The sequence below is a fragment of the Ursus arctos genome, unplaced genomic scaffold (assembly GCF_023065955.2).
Source record: "Ursus arctos isolate Adak ecotype North America unplaced genomic scaffold, UrsArc2.0 scaffold_7, whole genome shotgun sequence".
In the NCBI taxonomy this organism is placed as follows: Eukaryota; Metazoa; Chordata; class Mammalia; order Carnivora; family Ursidae; genus Ursus; species Ursus arctos.
In genome coordinates, this window is record NW_026623089.1 from 17,634,117 (window position 1) to 17,656,424 (window position 22,308).

At 43.2% G+C, this 22,308-nt stretch overlaps 1 protein-coding gene across 6 annotated transcripts in view; it reads left to right on the forward strand.

The window, feature by feature from the left end:
* GPAM (glycerol-3-phosphate acyltransferase, mitochondrial) overlaps positions 1-22,308 on the forward strand; it is a 58,379-nt gene that overhangs the window by 31,743 nt on the left and 4,328 nt on the right. For all 6 annotated transcript variants that reach the window (XM_044382121.3, XM_044382122.3, XM_026494109.4 and 3 more), the window contains exons 5-20: positions 2,114-2,227; positions 3,932-4,078; positions 5,095-5,191; positions 5,841-5,977; positions 8,597-8,696; positions 9,019-9,231; positions 11,076-11,189; positions 12,675-12,760; positions 13,594-13,709; positions 15,165-15,235; positions 16,292-16,556; positions 17,120-17,262; positions 18,584-18,661; positions 19,292-19,432; positions 20,753-20,942; positions 22,155-22,213. In XM_044382121.3, the coding sequence (XP_044238056.1) occupies positions 2,114-2,227; positions 3,932-4,078; positions 5,095-5,191; positions 5,841-5,977; positions 8,597-8,696; positions 9,019-9,231; positions 11,076-11,189; positions 12,675-12,760; positions 13,594-13,709; positions 15,165-15,235; positions 16,292-16,556; positions 17,120-17,262; positions 18,584-18,661; positions 19,292-19,432; positions 20,753-20,942; positions 22,155-22,213 (2,071 nt within the window). The remainder of the gene's footprint in view (positions 1-2,113; positions 2,228-3,931; positions 4,079-5,094; positions 5,192-5,840; positions 5,978-8,596; positions 8,697-9,018; positions 9,232-11,075; positions 11,190-12,674; positions 12,761-13,593; positions 13,710-15,164; positions 15,236-16,291; positions 16,557-17,119; positions 17,263-18,583; positions 18,662-19,291; positions 19,433-20,752; positions 20,943-22,154; positions 22,214-22,308) is intronic.

Genomic DNA, 22,308 nt, shown 5'->3' on the forward strand with positions numbered 1-22,308 from the left:
AAATTGGAAGCAGCACAGCCCCCTGAGAGACCGGTTACTATTACCACTATGTAATTATATAGTAACTATTTCATGAGAGTGTAGATATCACTTATAGCTTTCTCTTTTTATTTGCATATTGATTTTATATCTGAAGTGTGCCAAAACGTGATAAAGATTTGTCTGAGGAAAGGGTAAGTTCGAATGTCTTATCTATTATTATTATTTTATGCTTAAAAATTGAAATCAGCCTAATCTGTGGAGTTTTAGAAGATTCCTGTATTGAGCAAATTTTTTTCATTTTACTACTAGCTTAAGGCTTTCTTTAGAATTCTTCCAGACGTCAGGCACTTGGAGATGGGCTGTGGCATCCCAGTGAGAGAAAAGAGGCTTTGTTTTATGTGAATCTAGGCTAGGGGCTAGGGAGGAGGGAGGGGAAGTTGTGTGGATGTCTGTGAGGCAGGAGAGAATGGCAGCCAAAAATGCCGCCAGTCCTTATAATTAGTTCTAAGAGTAAATGCCTGGAATAGGTCAGCAGTAGGTTCAGGTGATGAGACATGCTTGAAATTGTGTGAAAGTTGATCCAAGACGTCAGACACTTAAATTTGAAGGCTTTCCAATGTTCCTGATCATATTTTGGTGATGAGATCATAAGTGAGCTTGACAATACCTGCATGTAAAAGTTTTTTTTTTTTTTTAATAGAACCAAAGTCAAGGGACATACTTTTTCCCATTCCCATGTTACCCTTCTCTCTCTCTCTCTGTCTTAAATTTAAAGGAGAGAGGAGAAATTCTGGCCCCCTGATTTTTCCCCTCTTTTTTGACTTAAGCTCCTAAGGGATCTCATAGAGTCTCTTCTTGTTTACATAAGTAGCCATGTTATCTATAAAGCCAAAGGATTCATTTGTTGTGTCCAATTGAAGGCAGTTAAGAAAAAAAGCATACGCTGTACTGACTAGGTGATCTGAAACCAGTCCGTGAGATGAGCTGCGTGTGCAGTTGAGCTGAGCTGGCTGCTTCGCTTCTCTGCGTGTTACATGAGGCAAACCCTGGACTTTTACACACACACACACACACTACTTTCAGTCCATTGCAAAAGGATTTCATCAAGAGCTGGGACTTTGCACATTCCAATAACAATTGTGAAAGTATTCACTCAAGGAAGAATTTAGAATTAAACACTTAACACAGTGGGTCAAGTTTGCAGAGAATTGAGACAAAGGAAAGGAGGTAGAAAAAGAGAATGTCAGGAAAAGATGAAGGAATGAGGGATTCATCAACAGTTCTGCCTCCAGTTACTTTTCCTTCACTGAGGGCTTTTCAGAATTCATGAATTTATATTTGAAATCTGTCCATTTGAATGTCTTTATGGGCGACATGATAATGAGGCATTATATAATCATTACAAATGGTTTCAGATCATTGCGTATGAAGGTTTGTAACATTGTCATTCTGAGGTCTCTGTCCCCAAGCCCCCATATAAATAACACATAGTTACCAACCCCAATGGGAATACATCCTATCCCTTAGGTATGTCAGATGTTGGGGGGTAAAAAGGTAAGAACTTCTGGCTTCATAAGCCCAGTGTACAAATGTCTAAACCATACTTAAGTTATCTTTGACTTTTCTCAGTTAATTAGCTTTGTCAATTCCATATGAGAGTCAGTGATTACCTTAGATTAAAAAATTACCTTTAATAAAAAAATTAGCCCTTCATGTAGAAAAGACTTCCAAATTATCTCTTTATAGTTTATAGGTATAAGTTATATAGCATATATATATATATATATATGGCATTCAACATACTTGCTTTTTAAAAATGTATTAATAAAGTAAGACATTTTTATTTCTTTTGTTTTTATATTTGGTTTATTATTTGGCAGAGTAACACCATTCAAGCATTTTACTACAGAAATTCCAAGTTTAAATTTTAGTTGAGAGTACATGAAGTCAGGAATGAAATTGTCTGCATGGGTCATCCTGAGCTACTAAGGACAGTTTGCTATAGGAGAATACCGCATTTCAGGAATAGATGAAACAAGGCTTTGTGTTTACAGAAGGGAAACTACAAGTCAAGCAGTTTGTTTTAGGTGTTCCTAGACTATTTCTCTGCTAAGTCTTTTTCACATTGCAGGCACCGAGGATGGCTTGCAAGGCGTCTTTCTTATGTGCTTTTTGTTCAAGAGCGAGATGTCCATAAAGGCTTGTTTGCCACCAATGTGGCTGAAAATGTACTGAACAGCAGTAGGTAAGGGTGAGGATGATGTTATAAAGGGAAGAGGCAGGGATGAGGGAGTGGGGGGGGGGAGTGGGGTAGGAATTGCCTTCCTTTATTAACCTTTAGTTTCTCTGGGACTCTGTCTCAAGAGGGATTTCCATTTCCAAATGTTAAATGTTAAACTCCAAAGGGAAGCAAGGAAAGGCAGTAAAACAGATGGTTTTGTTCTTAGCAGTCTTGTTTTATGCATTAACAGTCGAATGGGCTTCTTATTGGAATTCAGAGATACACGTATTTCCAGTTCTCTGTTAAGTGTTCTGTAATATGAATGTTTGGGACATTGTGTTTCCTATCATTATAGCCAAAAGAGAAACACATGTGATATTTCTGTTAAACAGTTATTGAGTACCTAGGCACAAATTTTTGTGCTAGAAAATCCTTAGTAGAAATTTTAAGAGAATAAGGTTCTGTCCTTGCTCTCAGAACAGCTTGCTTACAAATGGGAGGGACTGACTTGAATTCAGATGGAGTGGGGAAATAAATCATTCTCAAGTTTAGGCATTGAAATACGGGAGTTTTCATGAAGGTTGGTCTCTGATCCACCTCACTGATGTCACCATGGTAGATGTCTACCTGGATTTGGGGAACCAGAGGCCAGAGTGGTTTGAAAGGTTGCTTAGAAACGGAGGCCCTGTAGTGTGGTTGTTGAGGCCTGAACGGTGGTGGCACATAGTAGGTACTTAATAAGTGTTTATTGAATGAATGAGTAAATAAGATTTTGTTATCTTTTCAGTTACTTGTAAAAACATTCCTGGCCAGATTGAAATAAAGGTATTAAAGGAATAGGCCTAGGGTGCATCTGTGTCCTATGGAATTGGTCTTTTGTATTAATGAATTATGGGGCTATGTGGGATTTTGCTGTGTACTAGTCTAAAATCAGTAGTAACAGTGGGAGAAAACATAATTATTTGAAACTCTTTTGGGTTATTGTATATTCTTTATTCTAGGTAAAAACCTTCAAGTGTGTTTCATTCCATCCAGATGTTTTGACTAATAACTAGGATATTAAAAGTGATTTAAAGAGGTTTAACCTCATGTTCTTCCCTAAGTCACATGGAAAATTCACAAAACTGGATTAAATCTTACCTCTTACTTCACTGCTTATTGCTCTGTGTTGTTTTAATCTTGAGCTGTGCCTTTCTTAAATTACTGGGTTGATATGGAAAACACTTGTAAATATTTATGCTCCTCTTTGATCCCTCCTAGAGAGTTTTACGTATAGTTCTAATAAAGTCACCATAAAAATGAGTAATACATTAGTACTTTAAAAGAAAAATCACACATTGCTTTGGCAGTGGGCTTTGGATACCTCTGAATTATATGCCTTTAAAAGGATAACCTTTCTTTCTCTCCCCTCTGCTGGAGTGTAACTTTGTATCCCCCGTAGCATACCTGGAACACTCCAAATCAGGTGGTTGTTACCCAGTGAATTTGAGTTAAAATCTTCAAGATGCCTTCCAGATTCCTCAGGGATCCATTGATTTAGGAATATAATATCCTTAATATTTATTAGGCAGCCAAACAAAACATATCTCATTTGAGCTTATTTTCATGTTAATCACAGATAAAGGAAAAGATACATGTTATTTTGTAATTTATAGCTACGACTTAGAAAATACTGAAAGCAGAATGTAGCCTAGAATGAGTTACATTGTCTTTCTGTTTTGAAATCAGAGTACAAGAGGCAATTGCACAAGTGGCTGCTGAATTAAACCCCGATGGTTCTGCTCAGCAGCAGTCAAAAGCCATCAATAAAGTGAAAAAGAAAGCCAAGAAGATCCTTCAAGAAATGGTTGCCACCGTCTCACCAACAATGATCAGGTACTAAAAGGCAAAGCAAAAAGCTTTCAGTGAGAGCCGTCCTGTTTTGAGCAAACAGGGACTGAACCATTGGACTTTCCTAGCACAGTGGTTTTGGTCCAAAGGAAGTTTGGACATATTCTGATGTTAAAACTCCTTTTTATTTTATTTATTTTTTATTTTTTTAAAGATTTTATTTATTTATTTGAGAGAGAGATCATGAGTAAGGCGGAAAGGTAGAGGGAGAAGCAGAGTGCCCGCTGATCAGGGAGCCCAGTGCAGGACTAGATCCCGGACCCTGGGATCATGACCTGAGCTGAAGGCAGACGCTTAACCGACTGAGCCACCCAGGGGCCCAAACTCCTTTTTATATTCTTTTTTTTTTTTTTTAAAGATTTTATTTATTTGACAGAGATAGAGACAGCCAGCGAGAGAGGGAACACAAGCAGGGGGAGTGAGAGAGGAAGAAGCAGGCTCATAGCGGAAGAGCCTGACATGTGGCTCGATCCCATAACTCCAGGATCACGCCCTGAGCTGAAGGCAGACGCTTAACCGCTGTGCCACCCAGGCGCCCCTCCTTTTTATATTCTTATTCAACTTCCATGGGAATGTGCCTTCCATGGGGAGTAGGCTTTAAGGGTCCTTAATCTTTGTTAATCGATAGCAGCCACTGTATGACTGCTGACCTCTCTTTAGACTTGTGAGCTGGGTTTCACATATCCATATCTTAAACAGAGTGGTTTTATACTGCTTTCTGCTCACCTAAATGTTTGGTTGATGATTTGCTTCTGAAGTGTAAAGTGTGCTATTTGAGTGAAATGTGAGACTTCAGTCTGTAATAAATACACGTATCTCTAAGTATGCATGTAAAGGTCAGCTCTTTAATCCAGTAGTTCAGGTATAGACACAGACGTACACTAAGTTACTTACAAGTGCTTTTAGATTGTAGGTTCAGAAACTTAAGTAGACAAAAGTCAACTCTCTCTAAATGTATGTATATACATTTAAATATCTTTTTTTTTTCAAACTTCTTTTAGACTGACGGGATGGGTGTTGCTCAAATTGTTCAACAGCTTCTTCTGGAATATTCAGATTCACAAAGGCCAACTTGAGATGGTTAAAGCTGCAACTGAGGCAAGAATTTGTGTGATATGTCATTCCGTTGTCCCCATGTTTGCGGAGTGATTTCAGAGTTCTTTTGTATGGAAATGTTCTCTTGTGTCCGGTGTGCGTCCATCCCATTTGGAAGATTTCCCCCATGTGACATGACCACAGTAGCTGTGCTTGCGGGGCGGGGGGTGAGTAAAGGAGGACCTGCCAGAAATATGCTGGATTCCTTTCGTGAGTTACCTTGCAACAACTCGGAAATGAGGTAGAACAATCCGTATTTATAAGTGAAGAAATAAAAGCACAGATAGATTAAGATTTCCCAATCATGGCTAGTAAGTGACTGCCCATGATTTCAAGCCAAACCAAGCTTGACGTAAACCCTCTGCTCTTTTGACATGATCAGAGCGGCCCCTCACAAGATACATAAAGTTCATTTGAATTCTCGATTGTGCTGCTCCTTCCCCAACTCTTTTTTTTTTTTTTAAATTGTGGTAGTTGTTGTTTTCAGCTAAGAAAGTATTGAATTGGAAGAAGTTCCTGTTGCTGGAAAATGTTTTTAAAGAATGAGTCATTGATCAGCCAGCATTTGCGTGATTCTATCCAAATATGAAGTTGCAAAATGTGATTGAAGTTCACATTTGAATTTTAAATTTGGCATTTTTTCTTTTACTAGATGAATTTGCCACTTATATTTCTACCAGTTCACAGATCACATATTGACTATCTTCTGCTGACTTTCATTCTCTTCTGCCATAACATCAAAGCACCATACATTGCTTCAGGCAACAATCTTAACATTCCCATTTTCAGGTAAGAACAACTTATTTTGTAATTTAAGGTATGGAAAAGATTATATTTTGAATTTTTGTTTTTTTCATTATATGTTTTGAAACATGTTATTGTAAAGATGACATTAGCTTTTTTGCTTTCATTATAAAAGTAATGCATGTTTATTGTGGAAAATTTGAAAGGTACAAAAAAACATTAAGACTATCCCCCATTATTTCTACGTTTTATGTGGGATACTTGGTGAACTGTGACTACCTCAGCTTCGTGGGCAATATTTATCAAATGGCTAAAGGCAATTAGAAAGACAAGATAGCAAATTACCATATCGGGCTTGGCAGTAGGGAAGGTGGTGTGGGGATATGGGTCACAGTGTTGGTATAAAGTCAGTAAGAAGAACCATAATATCTGTTAACTTTGACCTGATAATTTAGTAATGCTAGACACGTAATAATTATAATATGACACAAAAAGTATATTTTAGAGGTTTTCAGTGCATTCCATTCAGAGGAAATAGTATGTGAAGAGGCCAAGAGGTTCAAATGCATGGTATGGTCAAGAAACAGCAGATGATTCAGTAGGGTTAGAATGCAGGATGCAATGGGAAGGGTCAGAGGCCAGAAGTGATCATTGCATAAGGAGTGAGAGCTAGATCACAGCAGTTTTTAAGCCGAGAATTCAGAGTGTATCCTGTAGTTGAAAAGTGATCAGATTTGCATTTTGAAAAGTCATTCTGGATTAGAGGGGGTTAGAACGATTCTGACTCTATTACAGTAGTTCAGGCAAAAGATAATGAAGGCTTAAATTAAAATTTGTAGTGGTGCTCTTGGTGAGGAGGGCATAGAGTGGGAAAGTATTTGGTAAGGTGAATTGGTAAGACAAAATGCTAGTCTAGAGAGGGGGAGATGAGGGAGGAAGACTCCCAGATATTGGCCACTGGGGAGCTGGATAGGTGGTAGAGCCGATCACCAATGGGGAATGGGTGAGGAGGAGGTTTGGTTGGTTGGGTACATTGAAGGTTCAGATTTAAAAGGAGAGAGCATCTGTGACTTCAGCTCTGAGCAGTAGGGGGTATGAGGAGGATGGATTTACAGTAACTGGAGGGCAAGTAGGCTGGCAGGTTGTGCAGGTAAGGTCTCACAAATGGCCCTCATAACCTTTGTGCATTGTGAAATCTGACCCTCAGCCTCACAGTCCAAGGAGCTCCTTCCTAATCCATTGGCTCAGAGTTCTGTGGCTAACTGGACTCATGGGAATGGCTGAAGGGAAGCCATTCATTCGTGTAGTCAGCGGATACTTACCCCGCTGTACTTTAGACAAGAGTGAAGAAGTTACATAGTCCTTGCCTTCGAATAGTTCATAATCTACTGGGGAATATAGACAAACAGCTATAATGCAATGCGATACACCCCTACGGGGCAGACATGCTCCTCTGGGACCAGAATATCTGTGTTTACTCTCTTGGGAGCCTCTTCCCAGTACTGGGGAAACTGGGAAGTTGCGTTAGAAAGTCACCAGAAAGTTGGTAGCAGGCATAGACTTAGAGCAAAGAAGACTGTTCCCTTGGGGCTTTGGGGAGGCCCTGCCCCTTAAGTTACTCATCAGAGTAACTCCTGTACTCATTCCCTCCAGGTTCTCAGCTTGCAATTGCTCCTGGAAGGATCGCATTGAAATGTGTGTTAGAAGTTGATCATTTCTCATAATTCAGCTTTCCTTTTCATGAGCTCTGTGCCAGTCGTTGTTTAGCTCATCCTTCCTTCAGAGGTGACAGTCGATGACCTGGCCTGTGTATTGCCCCTTTCTTTTGTTACACGCCAGTCTGCCCATTCACGAACCACTTTTCAGGGTGGGTTGTTCCTGTGGGAGGTTCATCTCATTCATTATGAACTTTTCTGTAGTTTTGCTCTCAGAGAGTGATAGAAGATAGTGAAAACATATATTAATATCACTATTTGAAAAGAATAGGAGGAGGTTCTGAGTTTAGAAAGGTTGCCTTAAGTATTATAAAATTTCAGCTCAGTATCAAAATACATCAGTGTCGTGGAAAGAACCATGGGGTTGAGAAAAGAATCATTTTATCCCCGTGTAAGTGTATACGAAGCACATTTTTGTTTCATGTTTTGGGAAAATGGTTATGCTTGGTTTTGGTTTGGTAAAATTACCCTTGTCTTACAGAGACACTCTCTAAGCAGTACTTTCTTGAGAAAATTTCCCCAAAGGAGCTTTTGTAACATCACATTCATTTTGTAATAAATGTGCCCAAGGCAGATTCCAGGATGTCTTAACAGTGTCCTGAGATCCTTGACAGTTTTAAGATTTAGCAGTATTTCATCATCCTCTTAAAATCTGTACCATTACCTTTGCAGGGTACTATATTGTACAAACTTCTTTTGGTTTGGAAGACACGTTAGTAGGTTAGTAGAGCTTCAGTACCCAAAGTGATATTCTAAAGGCTGACGAATGATGCAAATGATTGAAACATGTCAATAACATGGAAAATGGAAAAAGGCCACATTTTCACTGTCAGCAGCTTGAACAACACATGTGGTGTATCTTCCTATGGCATATGTTTTGAAGTAACTTGGAATTTGAGTATTCTTACATTTTTCTTTGTAAATAATGGATGCATTCTTCAATTTATAGTACCTTGATCCGTAAGCTTGGGGGCTTTTTCATACGACGGAGGCTGGATGAAACGCCAGATGGACGGAAGGATATTCTCTATAGAGCTTTGCTCCATGGGGTATGTATGCTCTCTCATCATCCTTAAAGCCCTTATAGTAGTTATCACAGCAGAAGGAAAAACAGACTTGATTGAGATTATTAAAAAAAAAAAAAGTTGTCTATGTAATTATTTAAGTGGTTATTTTTCGGGTATCGGGTTGATGATTATGTCTTTTATCACCAAAATACAGCATTGGAGGAGCTGTCTTACTGTTATTCATGTGAGTAAAATATTTTGTCAGTAGTGAAGTTACAGGTTTTTGTTTAAGATTTAACTTTGCTGAGCTTATCCTAAGTTGGGCGGTCTTGAATTCATGGTTTACATTCTCCTTACATTCCAGCATATAGTGGAACTACTTCGACAGCAGCAGTTCTTAGAGATTTTTCTGGAAGGCACACGCTCTAGGAGTGGGAAAACCTCCTGTGCTCGGGCAGGACTTTTGTCAGTGGTGGTAGATACTTTGTCTATGAATACCATCCCAGACATCTTGATAATACCTGTTGGAATCTCCTATGATCGTATTATCGAAGGTCACTACAATGGCGAACAGCTGGTAAGAGGACTGCCTTCCCAAACGTCTTCTTCACTTTCAAGTCTTTTGCTTTCAGATGCGGGCTTTTGGAATCAGCTAGGGATTTTATGCTACTATTTAAAGCACTGTAAGAAACATGGTAGAGTGGGCGTGGTGAGTGGCTTTCATCTCTTGTGTCCTTCTGGTGGTGCTGATGTGTTTTCCTGCACATCTTCTTTATCCATAAATTCTTCTGTTGGTAGACACTTGGGCTGCTTCCATACTTTGGCTGATGTAAATGATGCTGCAGTAAACATGGGGTGCATGTATCCCTTTGAATTAGTGTTTTTGTATTTTTGGGTAAATACCCAGTAGTGTGATTATGGGATTGTAGGGTAGCTCTGTGTTTAATTTTTTGAGGAACCTCCATACTGTTTTCCACAGTGGCTGCACCAGTTTGCATTCCCACCAGCGGTGCATGAGGGTTCCTTTTTCTCCACATCTTTGAAACACTTGTTCTTGTGTTTTTGAAGCTAGCCATTCTGACAGGTGTGATCTCATTGTAGTTTTGATTTGCATTTCCCTGATTATGTGTCTGTTGGCATCTGTATGTCTTCTTTGGAGAACTCTCTGTTCATGTCTTCTGCCCATTTTTTAAAAAAGATTTATTTATTTATTTGAGAGAAAGAAGGTGCGTGGAGGCAGGGTGAGGAGGGGCAGAGGGATAGGGAGAGAGAGAATCTCAAGCAGACTCTGTGCTGAGCATGGAGCCTGATGTGGGGCTTGATCTCATGACGCTGCGATGATGACCTAAGCCAAAACCCAGAGTCGGATGCCCAAGTGACTGCACTACCCAGGTGCCCCTGCCCATTTTTTAATTGGATTATTTGATTTTTAGGTGTTGACTTGTGTAAGTTCTTTATATCTTTTGAATACTCTTTATCGCATATGTTGTTTGCAAATATCTTCTCCCATGCAATAGGTTGTCTTTATTTAGTTTTGTTGAATATTTCCCTTGCTGTTCAGAAACTTTTTATTTTCATGTAGTCCTAATAATTTATTTTTGCTTTTATTTCCCTTGTTGCGAGACATACCTAGAAAAATGTCGTTATGGTCAGTGTCAGAGAAATTACTGCCTGTGCTCTCTCAGGGATTTTCATGGTTTCAGGTCTCACATTTAGGTCTTTAATCCATTTTGAGTCTATGTTTGTGTATGGTGTAAGAAAGTGGTCCAGTTTCATTCTTTTGCATATAGCTGTCCAGTTTTCCCAACACCATTTGTAGAAAGGACAGTCTTTTTCCCAATGCATGTTCTTGCCTCCTTTGTTGAAGAGTAATTGATCAAATAATTGTGGGTAAATTTCTGGACTTTCTATTGTGTCCCATTGATCTATGTGTCTATTTTTGTGCCAGTACCGTAATTTGCAGTGGTGTTTTCGTGAATGGCGTAAACAGTGTACTAAGTGAATTAGTGTTAGGTGTTCTGGTTTTCATTGACCAAACCGCCTCTCCCAATAAAAGGATTACATCTTTTAGCATCTTTGCATGCTAAACATTTTATGACAGGTCTCCGTCAATGACTACGTATTTTCCTTCTTTATTTAGTGTTGTCCTTTTCAGTACAAGCCTCCAGTTTCCATTAAAAAAAATAAATAAATGGCGGGTACCTGGGTGGCTCAGTTGGTTAAGCGTGCGAGCCTTGGTTTTGACTCAGGTCATGATCTCAGGCTCGTGAGATGGAGCCCTGCGTCAGGCTCTGCGCTTGGTGGGGAGTCTGCTGGAGATTCTTTTTCCCTCTGCACCTCCTTCAAGTGGCATTTTTTGGATAACAGAGTACCTGTTAGCTTTATTTCTTACCATGCTCTTCTTTCAAAATTGGAATTTAGGGGAAACCTAAGAAGAATGAGAGCCTTTGGAGCGTAGCTAGAGGAGTTATCAGAATGTTACGAAAAAACTATGGATGTGTCAGAGTGGATTTTGCACAGCCATTTTCCTTAAAGGTGAGTATCTGTTGGAATGAAGCAGTGTGAAAGCGTTGGCAAGCCCTGTGTCAAAGATGTGGGCTTTGGTCCTGCCTCTGCTGCCTCCTCTCCATGTGCCCACGATTTCTTCTCTTGTAAAATGAGGACTATGTCAAGAATGGCAGTTCCTACATTTTCCCACCAAAGTATGCCTGTTGACAGAGGACAGCAAATGTCTGTCTTTGGGAGATGCCAGGGTCAACATTTATTGCTATTGTTTGTTTTTTAGTTCATGAGAATTCTGCATGTTGCTTCATAATATATGTTGGTATTTTATATTATGTTTTAAAATTGCCTTTAGAGGAAATTTTGCAAAACCCCAAAAATCTGGGTAAAATTGACAGTCTAGGATGATGTTCTACTGAGTGGAATCCAGCACGCACCCATGCAAAGGGAGAGTGCCATTCTTGTGCAGAAGCCTGGCGCTGGTGGGTCCCTGAGTTCCTGGCAGTTTTAAATTCCTACGATTTTCAAAGTGGTGATGGAGAAGGAGAGGGATGAGTAAGGGAATCGGGAGCCCAGGGATAAGGAGCAGAGGTCCTGCTTTTCCTTTTGTTCCATTCTTAGTTTTACATTAAAGATCCCAACTGCCATATAGATGCTTTCTGGCCTTGCACGCTTTCCACTTCAAGGAGCCTTGTCATGGTACCACTTTATCTTTTTCAAAATGATTGCACAATTTCTCCATATTGTTATGATTCGCTTTTGGATTGAGGTTCTTTTGAATATTATGTGACCCTTAGGTTGTCAGATTTCCTTTAAAAAGCATGGTTGTGTTGATTATTACTAATAAAAATATTGGGAATGTCAGATAATTTTGTGTAGTTGTGAGAGAAGTTAAGTGTTTTCCTTTAACTTTTTTTTTTTTTTTTAAAGATTTTATTTATTTATGTGATAGAGAGACAGCCAGTGAGAGAGGGAACACAGCAGGGGAGTGGGAGAGGAAGAAGCAGGCTCCCAGTGGAGGAGCCCGATGTGGGACTCGATCCCGGAATGCCGGGATCACTCCCTGAGCCGAAGGCAGACGCCTAACGACTGCGCTACCCAGGCGCCCCTCCTTTAACTTTTAAATAATTTTGCTTAAGGGGTACGTGGCCAGCTCAGTTGGTAGAGCATGCAACTCTTGATGTTGGGGTCATGAGTTCAAGCCCCACGCTGGGCATGGGGCCTACTTAAAAACATTTTTTTAAAATTTAAATTAAAAAATACATAATTTTGCTTAAGCATCATTGTCCCATCCTTTTATCATCGGTCCTTGGATTTCATGCTTGCCAAAATTCTAGGCATCGTCCTGCACTTCCAAAGGTAGTTTATGATCTAGAAAGTACTTCTACTCTGTAGCATGGCTCATTTTATAAAGTACTTCCTTTTTACTTTTCGAAGATCAAATTATATTTTATATATGTTTATGTAAGCAAGACAATGAGAGTTAATAACTGCGTTGTATCCACCCTTCCTCCCCAGGAATATTTAGAAAGCCAACGTCAGAAACCTGCATCTGCCCCGCTGTCTCTGGAGCAGGCATTGTTACCAGCTATACTTCCTCTACGGTAAGATTTGTGGACATTTTTATCCCAACGAAACTGTCAAATATCTGTTATTTCTGGCATTGCCCAGAAAAAGAGGTTAAGTTTACGAAGAATGTGCACATTCTCATTTTCACTTCCTCACTTTGGGTGACTTTTCTCTTGGTGTCCGGTACAGGAGAGTGAAGTGACACGTTTGCATATTAGTCCGGAGGTTTTCGATTATTGGAGTTATAACATCTTTTTGATCGTATGAATCAGCTAGGAGTTCTTATCTGATTTCTGCTTTTGAATGTTGGAACTGAATTCCTTTTGGTAGTAGCTTAGGTGATGCATCTTAACCGTAAGTGCAGCGTATAAAAGAGTGTTCCCGTGTACGTTTTCCAGAATTCAAGTTGAATGGTAACTTAGAGAAATCAAATATTAAGCCCTTCCCCTAATGTGTTCAGGTGTCAAAATGTTAGAAATGTTTTAAAATGAGGTATCTTGTTTTCTGTAGTTTTTTCAGCCAGTGGATTTTGGGGGTGATGTACCAATAGGTTATTTAATCGTAACTCAATAAAATCTTTTGGTCAGGAAAATGTCTTAGATAAAATAAGGTATATTTTGGAGGAAAACAGTGCATAGAAATCATCTATCTGTGGTTTAAATTTAGACTATGTAGTAATTGCAAGTATTTAAGACATTGATACCTTAGTTCTAGATAGTTTGCTTAGAAAAGAGTGTGGTCATCGAACCTTCCATCAGGAACCAGGGATGTACTGTATGGTGACTAACATAATGTAATAAAAAAAATTAAAAAATAAAAAAAAGAAAAGAGTGTGGTTGTAGAGTCTAATTAAAAAAAATCTTTTCAGACCCAGTGATGCTGCTGACGAAGGTGCAGACACGTCCGTTAATGAGTCCAGAAATGCGACAGACGACGCCTTACGAAGGAGACTGATTGCGAATCTGGCTGAGCACGTTCTGTTCAGTAAGTACGGTACCAAACCCTTCGTCCTGCCGTTCAGACCCAGCATGGCGCAGGGCACCGCACTGCCTGTGGAATCTGCTGGACTTAGATTCCCTTCCGGTGCCTCCTACACACGTGTCCTGCGCTCGTCCGGGGGCACAGGTGCGCGCAGCTAATTCAGGCGCCAGTGAGCCAGAGCAGAGTGAGTTACGCGCAGAACTAGCTTTCTCGAAGTCCCGGATGCCAACATGTGCCCTGTCGTAGGAACTGCTTCAGAATCCTGTGGCAGTGGCTGGCCCCTTGGTGCGCAGCCCAGGTGGGCTCTCCTTGCCATGCCCTGAGCCTCCCTCCCAGGCGGGCCGGACCCTCAGCACTTCCCGGAGGCCCCGTCGTGGGGACTTCCTCACCTCCTCTGGCTCCTGCCACTCCAGCTGTTCCTACTCCTGCTTCACGGGAGGTTGGGGTGTGCTTTCTTAAGCACATCCCTTTGTGTCTCTCTACCCAGATAACCAGGGATGTGGCCGTCTGGTCTCTAAAAATGTTATTTTATGGTTTTGTATTGTGCTGTTTTCCATTTATAACACAAATATTTATTCATGTTTTTTAAAAAACTCTTTATAAATATTCTTTTTAATGGCTATGACTTTTTTCGTTTTTTAAACACTGGAGACAACACTAACTGTGAATGAAATATTCACAAATTCACTATCAGAAAATTCACACACGGTGTGTTAGTTTCAGATTATTCCATAGATGTTCTTTTATTTGATTTATATGATTCTAATTTTCTACAAATTCCGAGTATTGGGTTGTGGACTACAGTAATTCTCAAACGTATTTCTGTCCTCTCCCTCCGTACCTCGGACCTGGCAGGTGGGTCGTTTCCTCCTCGGCCCGGTGAACGAGGCAGCATTTTCATCTTACCCATGAGGAAGCTGCGGCATGGGGCTTGAAGTAATCTCCCCCCAAGTTATGAAATTAGGCAGTGTAGAAATTAGACTCGAGCCCAGATTTTCTGACTTCAGATCTGCCCCTTCTCCCACTGCACCTCTGGAGTGACGGCATCTCTGCCCGCAGGAGAGAGCAGTAGAGGGGCGGCTGCCAGAGCCCGGAGCCAGAAGCGCAGAAGGGGGAGACCCCGTAGAACTGCCAGGACAGGCTTCTCCTTCGGGTCTGGGTATTTCCGTGAAGGTGTCCCTTGGCCATTCGGTAACTAAATTCCACTGGCCTGTTTGCGAAGCGGAGCTGTCTTCGGCGGGATTCTGCTAGTGATGCTCGTGATCTCTAATGAGGGTCTGTGGGCCGGAACGTGGTGTCACATTGTCATTTCCTTTTGGTAAATTCTAGTTACAGGAAATGTGGTAGATGTAGAGGTATTTATAGTTGTAAATACTCCCATTTGAGATTTAGGTACTTTTAGAGACTTCCAGCTGTATTTGAAAAAAGGTAACCTAAAGCTCTGTGTTCGCCTTCCAGCTGCTAGCAAGTCCTGTGCCATTATGTCCACACACATTGTGGCCTGCCTGCTTCTCTACAGACACAGGCAGGTACGTGTGCGGTGTCCCCTGCGGGGGGCGGGGGGAGGTGGCGCGTGGGAATGCCTCGGCAGCTGCTCAGACGCTTGTTCGCCACTGGACATGGCCCAGGCCTGGCTTGTGCTTCTGAGATGAGCAGTAACGTAAGCCAAGCACCTGCCCACAGGAGCTTACAGACCCGATGGAGGAAGGAGTCTGCGTGAAAAAAACTCAGACTGCGTAACACAGACGACAGTAGGACATTCTTTGAGTAACATAGTTCACGTAAAGAAGGCATATTGTTGCGTTGACGTGCAGTAAGTGTTCTGACAGCTGATGACAGCTATTTGACGTGTATTTAGGGTCACACTCCCTTCAGGCGCTCGTCTAAGTGCTGTGATGGCAGAGACCGCATCTGTTCCATTCACAGTCGTGTTCTCAACACCAAACATAGTGCCTACGTGTGCATGTGTGTGTACACACCTAGATATACATACATACATGTACATACTACTTATGTACACACATCTTACACACACACACACACACACATATATGTAAGCACCAAGTAAGTGGTTGTCAGATAAATATTTAAAATGAGGAAAATTGGGGCGCCTGGGTGGCTCAGTCAGTTAAGCAGCTGCCTTCGGCTCAGCTCATGATCCTGGGGTCCTGGGACTCCGTGGGGAGTCTGCTTCTCCCTCTCCCTGCTTGTGCTGTCTCGTTCTCTCTCACTCTCAAATAAATAAAGTCATTTAAAAAAAAAATAAAATGGGGGGATTACTGCTGAAACATAAGCACTTCTTTCTTTTAGATGGCTTCTTCTGCCCTTTGTGATCTTACATGCTCCTGTCATGTGTTGTGACCAGAGCGTTCTCTGGATGTGAATATTTTGACTTTCTGGAGGACCAGCTTTTTTCACCAGTTTTCTGACATCCTGTGTCCTAATATTCTGGCCCCTTTTCTCTCTGTGGCAACAGCGGGCTGCAGGAAAGCCAAGGCAAGAAATAAAATCCTCGGAATGGCGTCTTGGCCTTTTGGGAGGCAGGTTTTCCACTGTCGTGAGACCATTTCTGTCTGTTTCTCCAGGGAATTGATCTCTCCACATTGGTGGAGGACTTCTTTGTGATGAAGGAGGAAGTCCTGGCTCGTGATTTTGACCTGGGCTTCTCAGGAAACTCCGAAGATGTAGTCATGCACGCCATACAGCTGCTGGGAAATTGTGTCACAATCACGCACACCAGCAGGAACGATGAGTTTTTTATTACTCCCAGCACAACTGTCCCGTCAGTCTTTGAACTCAACTTCTACAGCAACGGGGTGCTCCATGTCTTCATCATGGAGGCCATCATAGGTGCGGCCTGCCCTGAAGTAGCTTCGTGGGGGGAGAAAGGGCCTAAAGCACATGGTGGTGTCTGTCGATTTGGATGGTAGCCTCTCGTTGGAGGGGATGTGTTGCTATAGTTTTAGTTTTCAAATGGAAATGTAATCTTTGTATCACTCTAGCTCGTGTTTACATTTATCCATCAGTGAGCAGTTACTGAGCTGCCGTGCATAGTATTACACTTACTACTGAGGACGAGAGGGGAGGCGTTCTGCTCTCAGGAGCTGGGAACCTGAGTGGGACGAGACGTACACATGGCAGTACCGTGCGTGTAGGCGATGAAGAGGGAACAGAGGAGAAGGAGAGCGGGAGGGACCGAAGCCCCTGAGGAAGGGGTTGGATGGAGTGGGATCACATGGAATCACGAGGAGTGAATCCTGAAGGGATTTACTCGACAGTTTTCTCCAGTGAACGCAGATAATTCTTTTTGATGTGTTCACGGTCTAGTAAGGCAATCCAAGTTTTCTGAGCCAGTTGAAGTTTTTCTTGGATCGGTAAGGCTGCTGGCTTCATTGATGCTGTTCTCTCCTCAGCCTGCAGCCTTTACGCAGTTCTGAACAAGAGGGGCTCGGGAGGGCCTGCGGGGCCGTCCCCCAGCTTGGTCAGCCAGGAGCAGCTGGTGCGGAAGGCCGCCAGCCTGTGCTACCTGCTGTCTAATGAAGGCACCATATCGCTCGTAAGTGAAGACTCTTCAGTGTTGCCTGTGGTCTTTTTCTTGAGAATTTTTATGGAAACATAAGCCACTTTTGTTTTTCTCTCAGAGAATGGTGTGTTATTGAAGCTTTACGTTCTCCCCCGAGTCTCAGGCCGGTATGCTATCTTGTTTGCTACTGGGGTCACTGCTCCACTGAACACATCATGTAGTTACGAGGCGTGATAGGACAGGTTGTTCAACGTTCTCCGTGAGTCAGATCCATAGTTACTGCGCTCTTATTATACATAAGGCACTGGGTCAGAGGCTTGTAAATAATTAACAGGCCCAGAGGATAAGAGCCAGAAACAGTCTTAAAAATCATCTGTTCAAGCCCTTGTCATTTTACAAATGGGAAAACTAAGGCTCAGCAGGACCCATGAGCATTTATGTTATATACAAGCACTTCTAGACATTCAGAATGAGGCGTACGTATTAAGCAATACATTCTTTTTCCTCAAAATCATCAGCAAATAGTATTCATATTCTATTTAAAGTCTAATACTCTCACTTATTTGAATGTGTCCTGGGACATTTGTGCGTACCTGTATTGTGAATATGGTCCTCACAGCGTTCTTTGCATATGGTATATTGTTGCCCTGTTGGGGAATCTGTTTTGCATGAACCTTGGGGCACAGGGTGAGTTGGGATGGGTGGACAGAGCTCCCAAGATTGTCCTTTTCCTGGGTCATTTTTGAGTTATTTGAATATTTGTTTCCTCCTGCACCACCTCTATGTACAGTGTTTACTGTAAGGGAGCATTTGCAGAGAAACTGTCTTACGAAGGAAAAGAAATTGGCGGTAGGGGCCTGATGAGCAGCCCTTCTGAGGACTTGCTCTACTGTGGGAGAGACTGTGCTCAGGGCGCCTGTGCGGGTGGTGTGGCACTGGGTGCTCTGCCAGACACACAACAAGGGCTCTTCTTGGGCGTTGCCCTTGACCATGCATTTATCAGGAGGGTGGGCCTGGGGAATCTTTGGACTTGCGCAGTAGAACCAGGTAGTTGATATGGAAGCATTTGGCCGTTACCTCGTACAGTGGTTTCGGTCTATAAAAAGGTCAGTGACAGGGCGCCTGGGTGGCTCAGTCCATTAAGCATCTGGCTTTGGCTCAGGTCATGATCCCAGGACCATGGGATCGAGCCCCATGTCGGGCTCCCTGCTCAGCAGGGAGCCTGCTTCTCCATCTCTCTTTGCCTCTCCCTGCCCCCACTCATGCTTTGTTTCTCTCTCAAATAAATAAAATCTTAAAAAAAAAAAAAAGAAAAGGTCAGTGACATTTATATTGAAATGCCTTTTCTTTTCAGCCCTGCCAGACGTTTTACCAAATTTGCCATGAAACAGTGGGAAGGTTTATCCAGTATGGCATTCTGGTAGTGGCAGAGGTAAGAGGAGTGCTTTCCTTCATTTGCCTTTATTTAGTTTGCTCTTTCTTATCTTTTCTACCAATTATTTTAACCAGTGTTACAACCGATTATTTTAGCCACTAATTACATTCAATATGTAGTCAAGTCCACATGAAGAGAAAAGTAAGAATAGGAAGAGTAAACATCTTTTGGGATTGTTTTTAATATTTTGGTTTCCTTTGTGTAACTGGTGTTGTCTAGAACATATTGACTCCGTGACACCCCAGGGTTTTCATTCCAGGAGGAGATGTTTTACATATTCGTGTGCTTGTAGCTTGCACACGCGCATTTTTCTCTTTTGAGATTTTAATTTTTGTCGATTTAGTGTAGCGAGTATGGCCTGGGAAAATAGACAGCAGTTTAGAGGAGGTGAGGGTGTCTTTATCTGTTCTGTCCGGTAGCTTCCCCCCACTACCTCTTTCTTTCCTTCTTTCCTTCCGCTCTGTTTCCCGAGTGTCTCTGAGTTTGGAACTGGAGGTGGGTTGACAGCGTGAACGGCTAACAGAGAGTAGGGAGGCAGGGAGAGGGGCTGCTCACCTGACCGCCAGCCACGCAGAGGTCCGTGCGCCCATGCATGCTTATTTCCTGTTCGCCATCTCTTTGGCCTAGCAAGATGACCAGGAAGATATTAGTCCTGGTCTTGCTGAGCAGCAGTGGGACAAGAAGCTTCCTGAGCCTTTGTCTTGGAGGAGTGACGAAGAAGATGAAGACAGTGATTTTGGTGAGGAGCAGCGAGATTGCTACCTGAAGGTACTTCGGTGGAGAATTCTGGTGGACGTTACAGGGAGGAGTTGAGGTTTATGTTGCCCTAGTTAATGAGCTTCTTAGAAACTGAGCCTCTGTAGACGTGGTGATATTTCTGGCACCCACAGACCAGCTGCGGTCCTTTCTGCCCAATAAACACACTCAGATGTTTGAGGTGAGCGAATACCCCCAGTTGCTCAGTTTGGCACAGGTGGTGGCAAAGGAAACAAAAGTGCGGATTGGGAAGATGAACACCACCACGAGTGAGACCCTTCCCGGCCCCGTCAGTAGAATGCCTGGGGCACAAACTGGTTTCCCCGCACCTGCGCTCTCTCCTGAAGAGGCAGGACTGTGTTCAGTCATTAGCAAGGCCGGGCCGCGCCAGGCCAGGATGGTGCAGGGATTGCTCCTCAGCTGCCACGGCCGGTGGCTCTTTCGGAGGCATGCTCGGTCTTGCCAGCCCTCCTCAAATTTCATACATTGAGCCCTTTGCCTTGAATTAAAACAAATCCCATCATAGGAGAAACTTTAGATTTTTTAAAAGATTGATTGTCCCTGAGTTATAATTTTGATTATATTTTGATTAGATTTGATTATAATTTTGATTAGATTTTTTAAAAGATTGATTGTCCCTGATAATGACCCATTTTCCCCAACTACCTTAAATGGATGACTGTATAATAGCCCAGATACACACACACACACACACACACACACACACACACACAGAGCCTCAGGACAGGTCACTTCTGGAGAGTCCACCTGGCCTTTTTGGGTGTGATCAGCTGTGAGATGGGGCAGTGGCCTTGCTGCCACCCTGCAGAGGGGCTGAGCCGAGTGTGCCTGATTTGGGTGGGGGCAGTGAGAGCCCCCTGTGCCACCCAGCACCCCATCACCACTACCGTCACTCCCTGCGGTGCCAGCCTGTGGGCCAAAGGCCGTGGGGGGTGGCAGGAGGTGAGGGCTGGGGAGGACTGAGCTGACTTTGGTGGTCTTGGCACGTGCCCTCTTTCACACTTGAGCGAAACCCGGGAGGGTCCAGCCTGGGACCAGCTGTGTTCAGTGATGACGCTATGTCATTCAGGTAGGCCAGTTTCTTTCCAGGGAGCTGTTCAGTGAGTGCAAACCTCAAATACTGTAGAAAACAATGACTCCGATAAAGAACGCATTTCAAAAGCCGGAGTCCTTTTCAGCAGAGGGTCTGTGCCCCCGAGCGGGGGGCTGCTCCCCCGGGGGTCGCCTGGCCACTGACGGCTCTGAGGACGTTGCGTGTCAGCCTGTGTGTTCTCTCCCTTCTCCGTGACCATCCCCCCCTTGCTGTCCCAGGTGAGCCAGTCCAAGGAGCACCAGCAGTTCATCACCTTCTTACAGAGGCTCCTCGGGCCTTTGCTGGAGGCCTACAGCTCCGCCGCCATCTTCGTGCACAACTTCAGCGGTCCGGTTCCCGAGCCTGAGTACCTGCAGAAGCTGCACAAGTACCTGGTCACCAGAACGGAACGAAGCGTTGCCGTGTACGGTAGGCCTGTCCCTGCTTCGCTGCTCGGAGAAGCTCCGCTTTGTTGATTACGGGAATCCGCTACCTGTAGACCGTTGGGAAGAAATTATCCTGCCCTCTAACTTCCTAGACTCCTGTTGTTACCTGTTCCAGAATGTTCTCTAAATGGAACGATACAGTTATATACTCTTGTGTGTGGCTTTTCCACTGAGCGTTACAAGTGGGAGGCCTCCGTGTTCGTCCACGTGGTTGTTTGTTTACTCTTGTTGCTTCATGGGGATCCCCCGTATAAATATTTACTGCATTTTATTTGTGTCCATCATTGAGGGATAGTCGGGGTGTCTGCACTCGAGAGCTGCGGTGACTGGTGTTGCCCCGAACATGTTTGAGCGCATGGGTGCGGGCCTTAGCTCATTGACGCTGGGCGGCAGGTAGGCCCAGAGCTGCCTGTCAGAGCCTCCGTGGGCCCCGCGCGTGGTTCCTGGGGGGCGTGCCGCTCTGCAGTCCGGCAGCGGCGTGTTTCCGGGGCTCGCCTCTGGCCAGTGCTCGGTCATGTCTGCGTGATGAGAGGAGCGACTGAGGTGGGAGCAGTGTTTTCTACAGTGATGGCTTAGGACTGAAACTGCTGGGAATCCAGACTTTTTAGACCCAGAAGGGCTCTCGAGATAATTTCTCTCTAGACGTCTCTCCATATATAGACCTATATAGTTCTAGATTTCTCTCTAGATAGACATCTGGAGATAGAGCCACCCACTTTACAGATGAGGAAACTATCGTAGATCGCATAGCTAGTTAATGCATACACTGGGTTCAACACTCTTTTTTTCTGACCTCTGGATTTGTGCTCTTCCGGTTGCACTGATACAGGACTCGTCTATGCGTCACTGCAGTTGAACAGAAATTCTACCCACTGTCTTGTTTGCTTCTCTAAAAATCCTTCAAGATGGATGTTGTAGGTGTTTCTCCTTCTCTTCCTTTCTCTCGTTCCCTCCCTTCCTCTCTCTCTTTTCTTCTTGCTCTTTTTGCCTTAAAAGATGACAAAATAGGTTTAAAGAAAAACAGCAAATCCTTTGGGACCTCCCGGGCTGCCAGTGGCCGGAGTGGAGCTTGACCCCAGTCTGCTGACTTGCTCAAACCCTCTCCAGGGCCTCCTACACTTTCTTACTGTGGACATTGGGGTTTTCGTGTTTGCTGGGCCTCAGCTTTTGACAAGGTTTTATCCTTTTTCTGCAGCTGAGAGTGCCACGTACTGCCTTGTGAAGAATGCTGTGAAAATGTTTAAGGATATCGGGGTGAGTACCCACCGCTTATGGTAGGAAGGCATGTGTTAACTTCTGTTTCTGCTCAGATCTGGTTTGAGCCACCTGCATTTGGGGTGGGCCCTGAG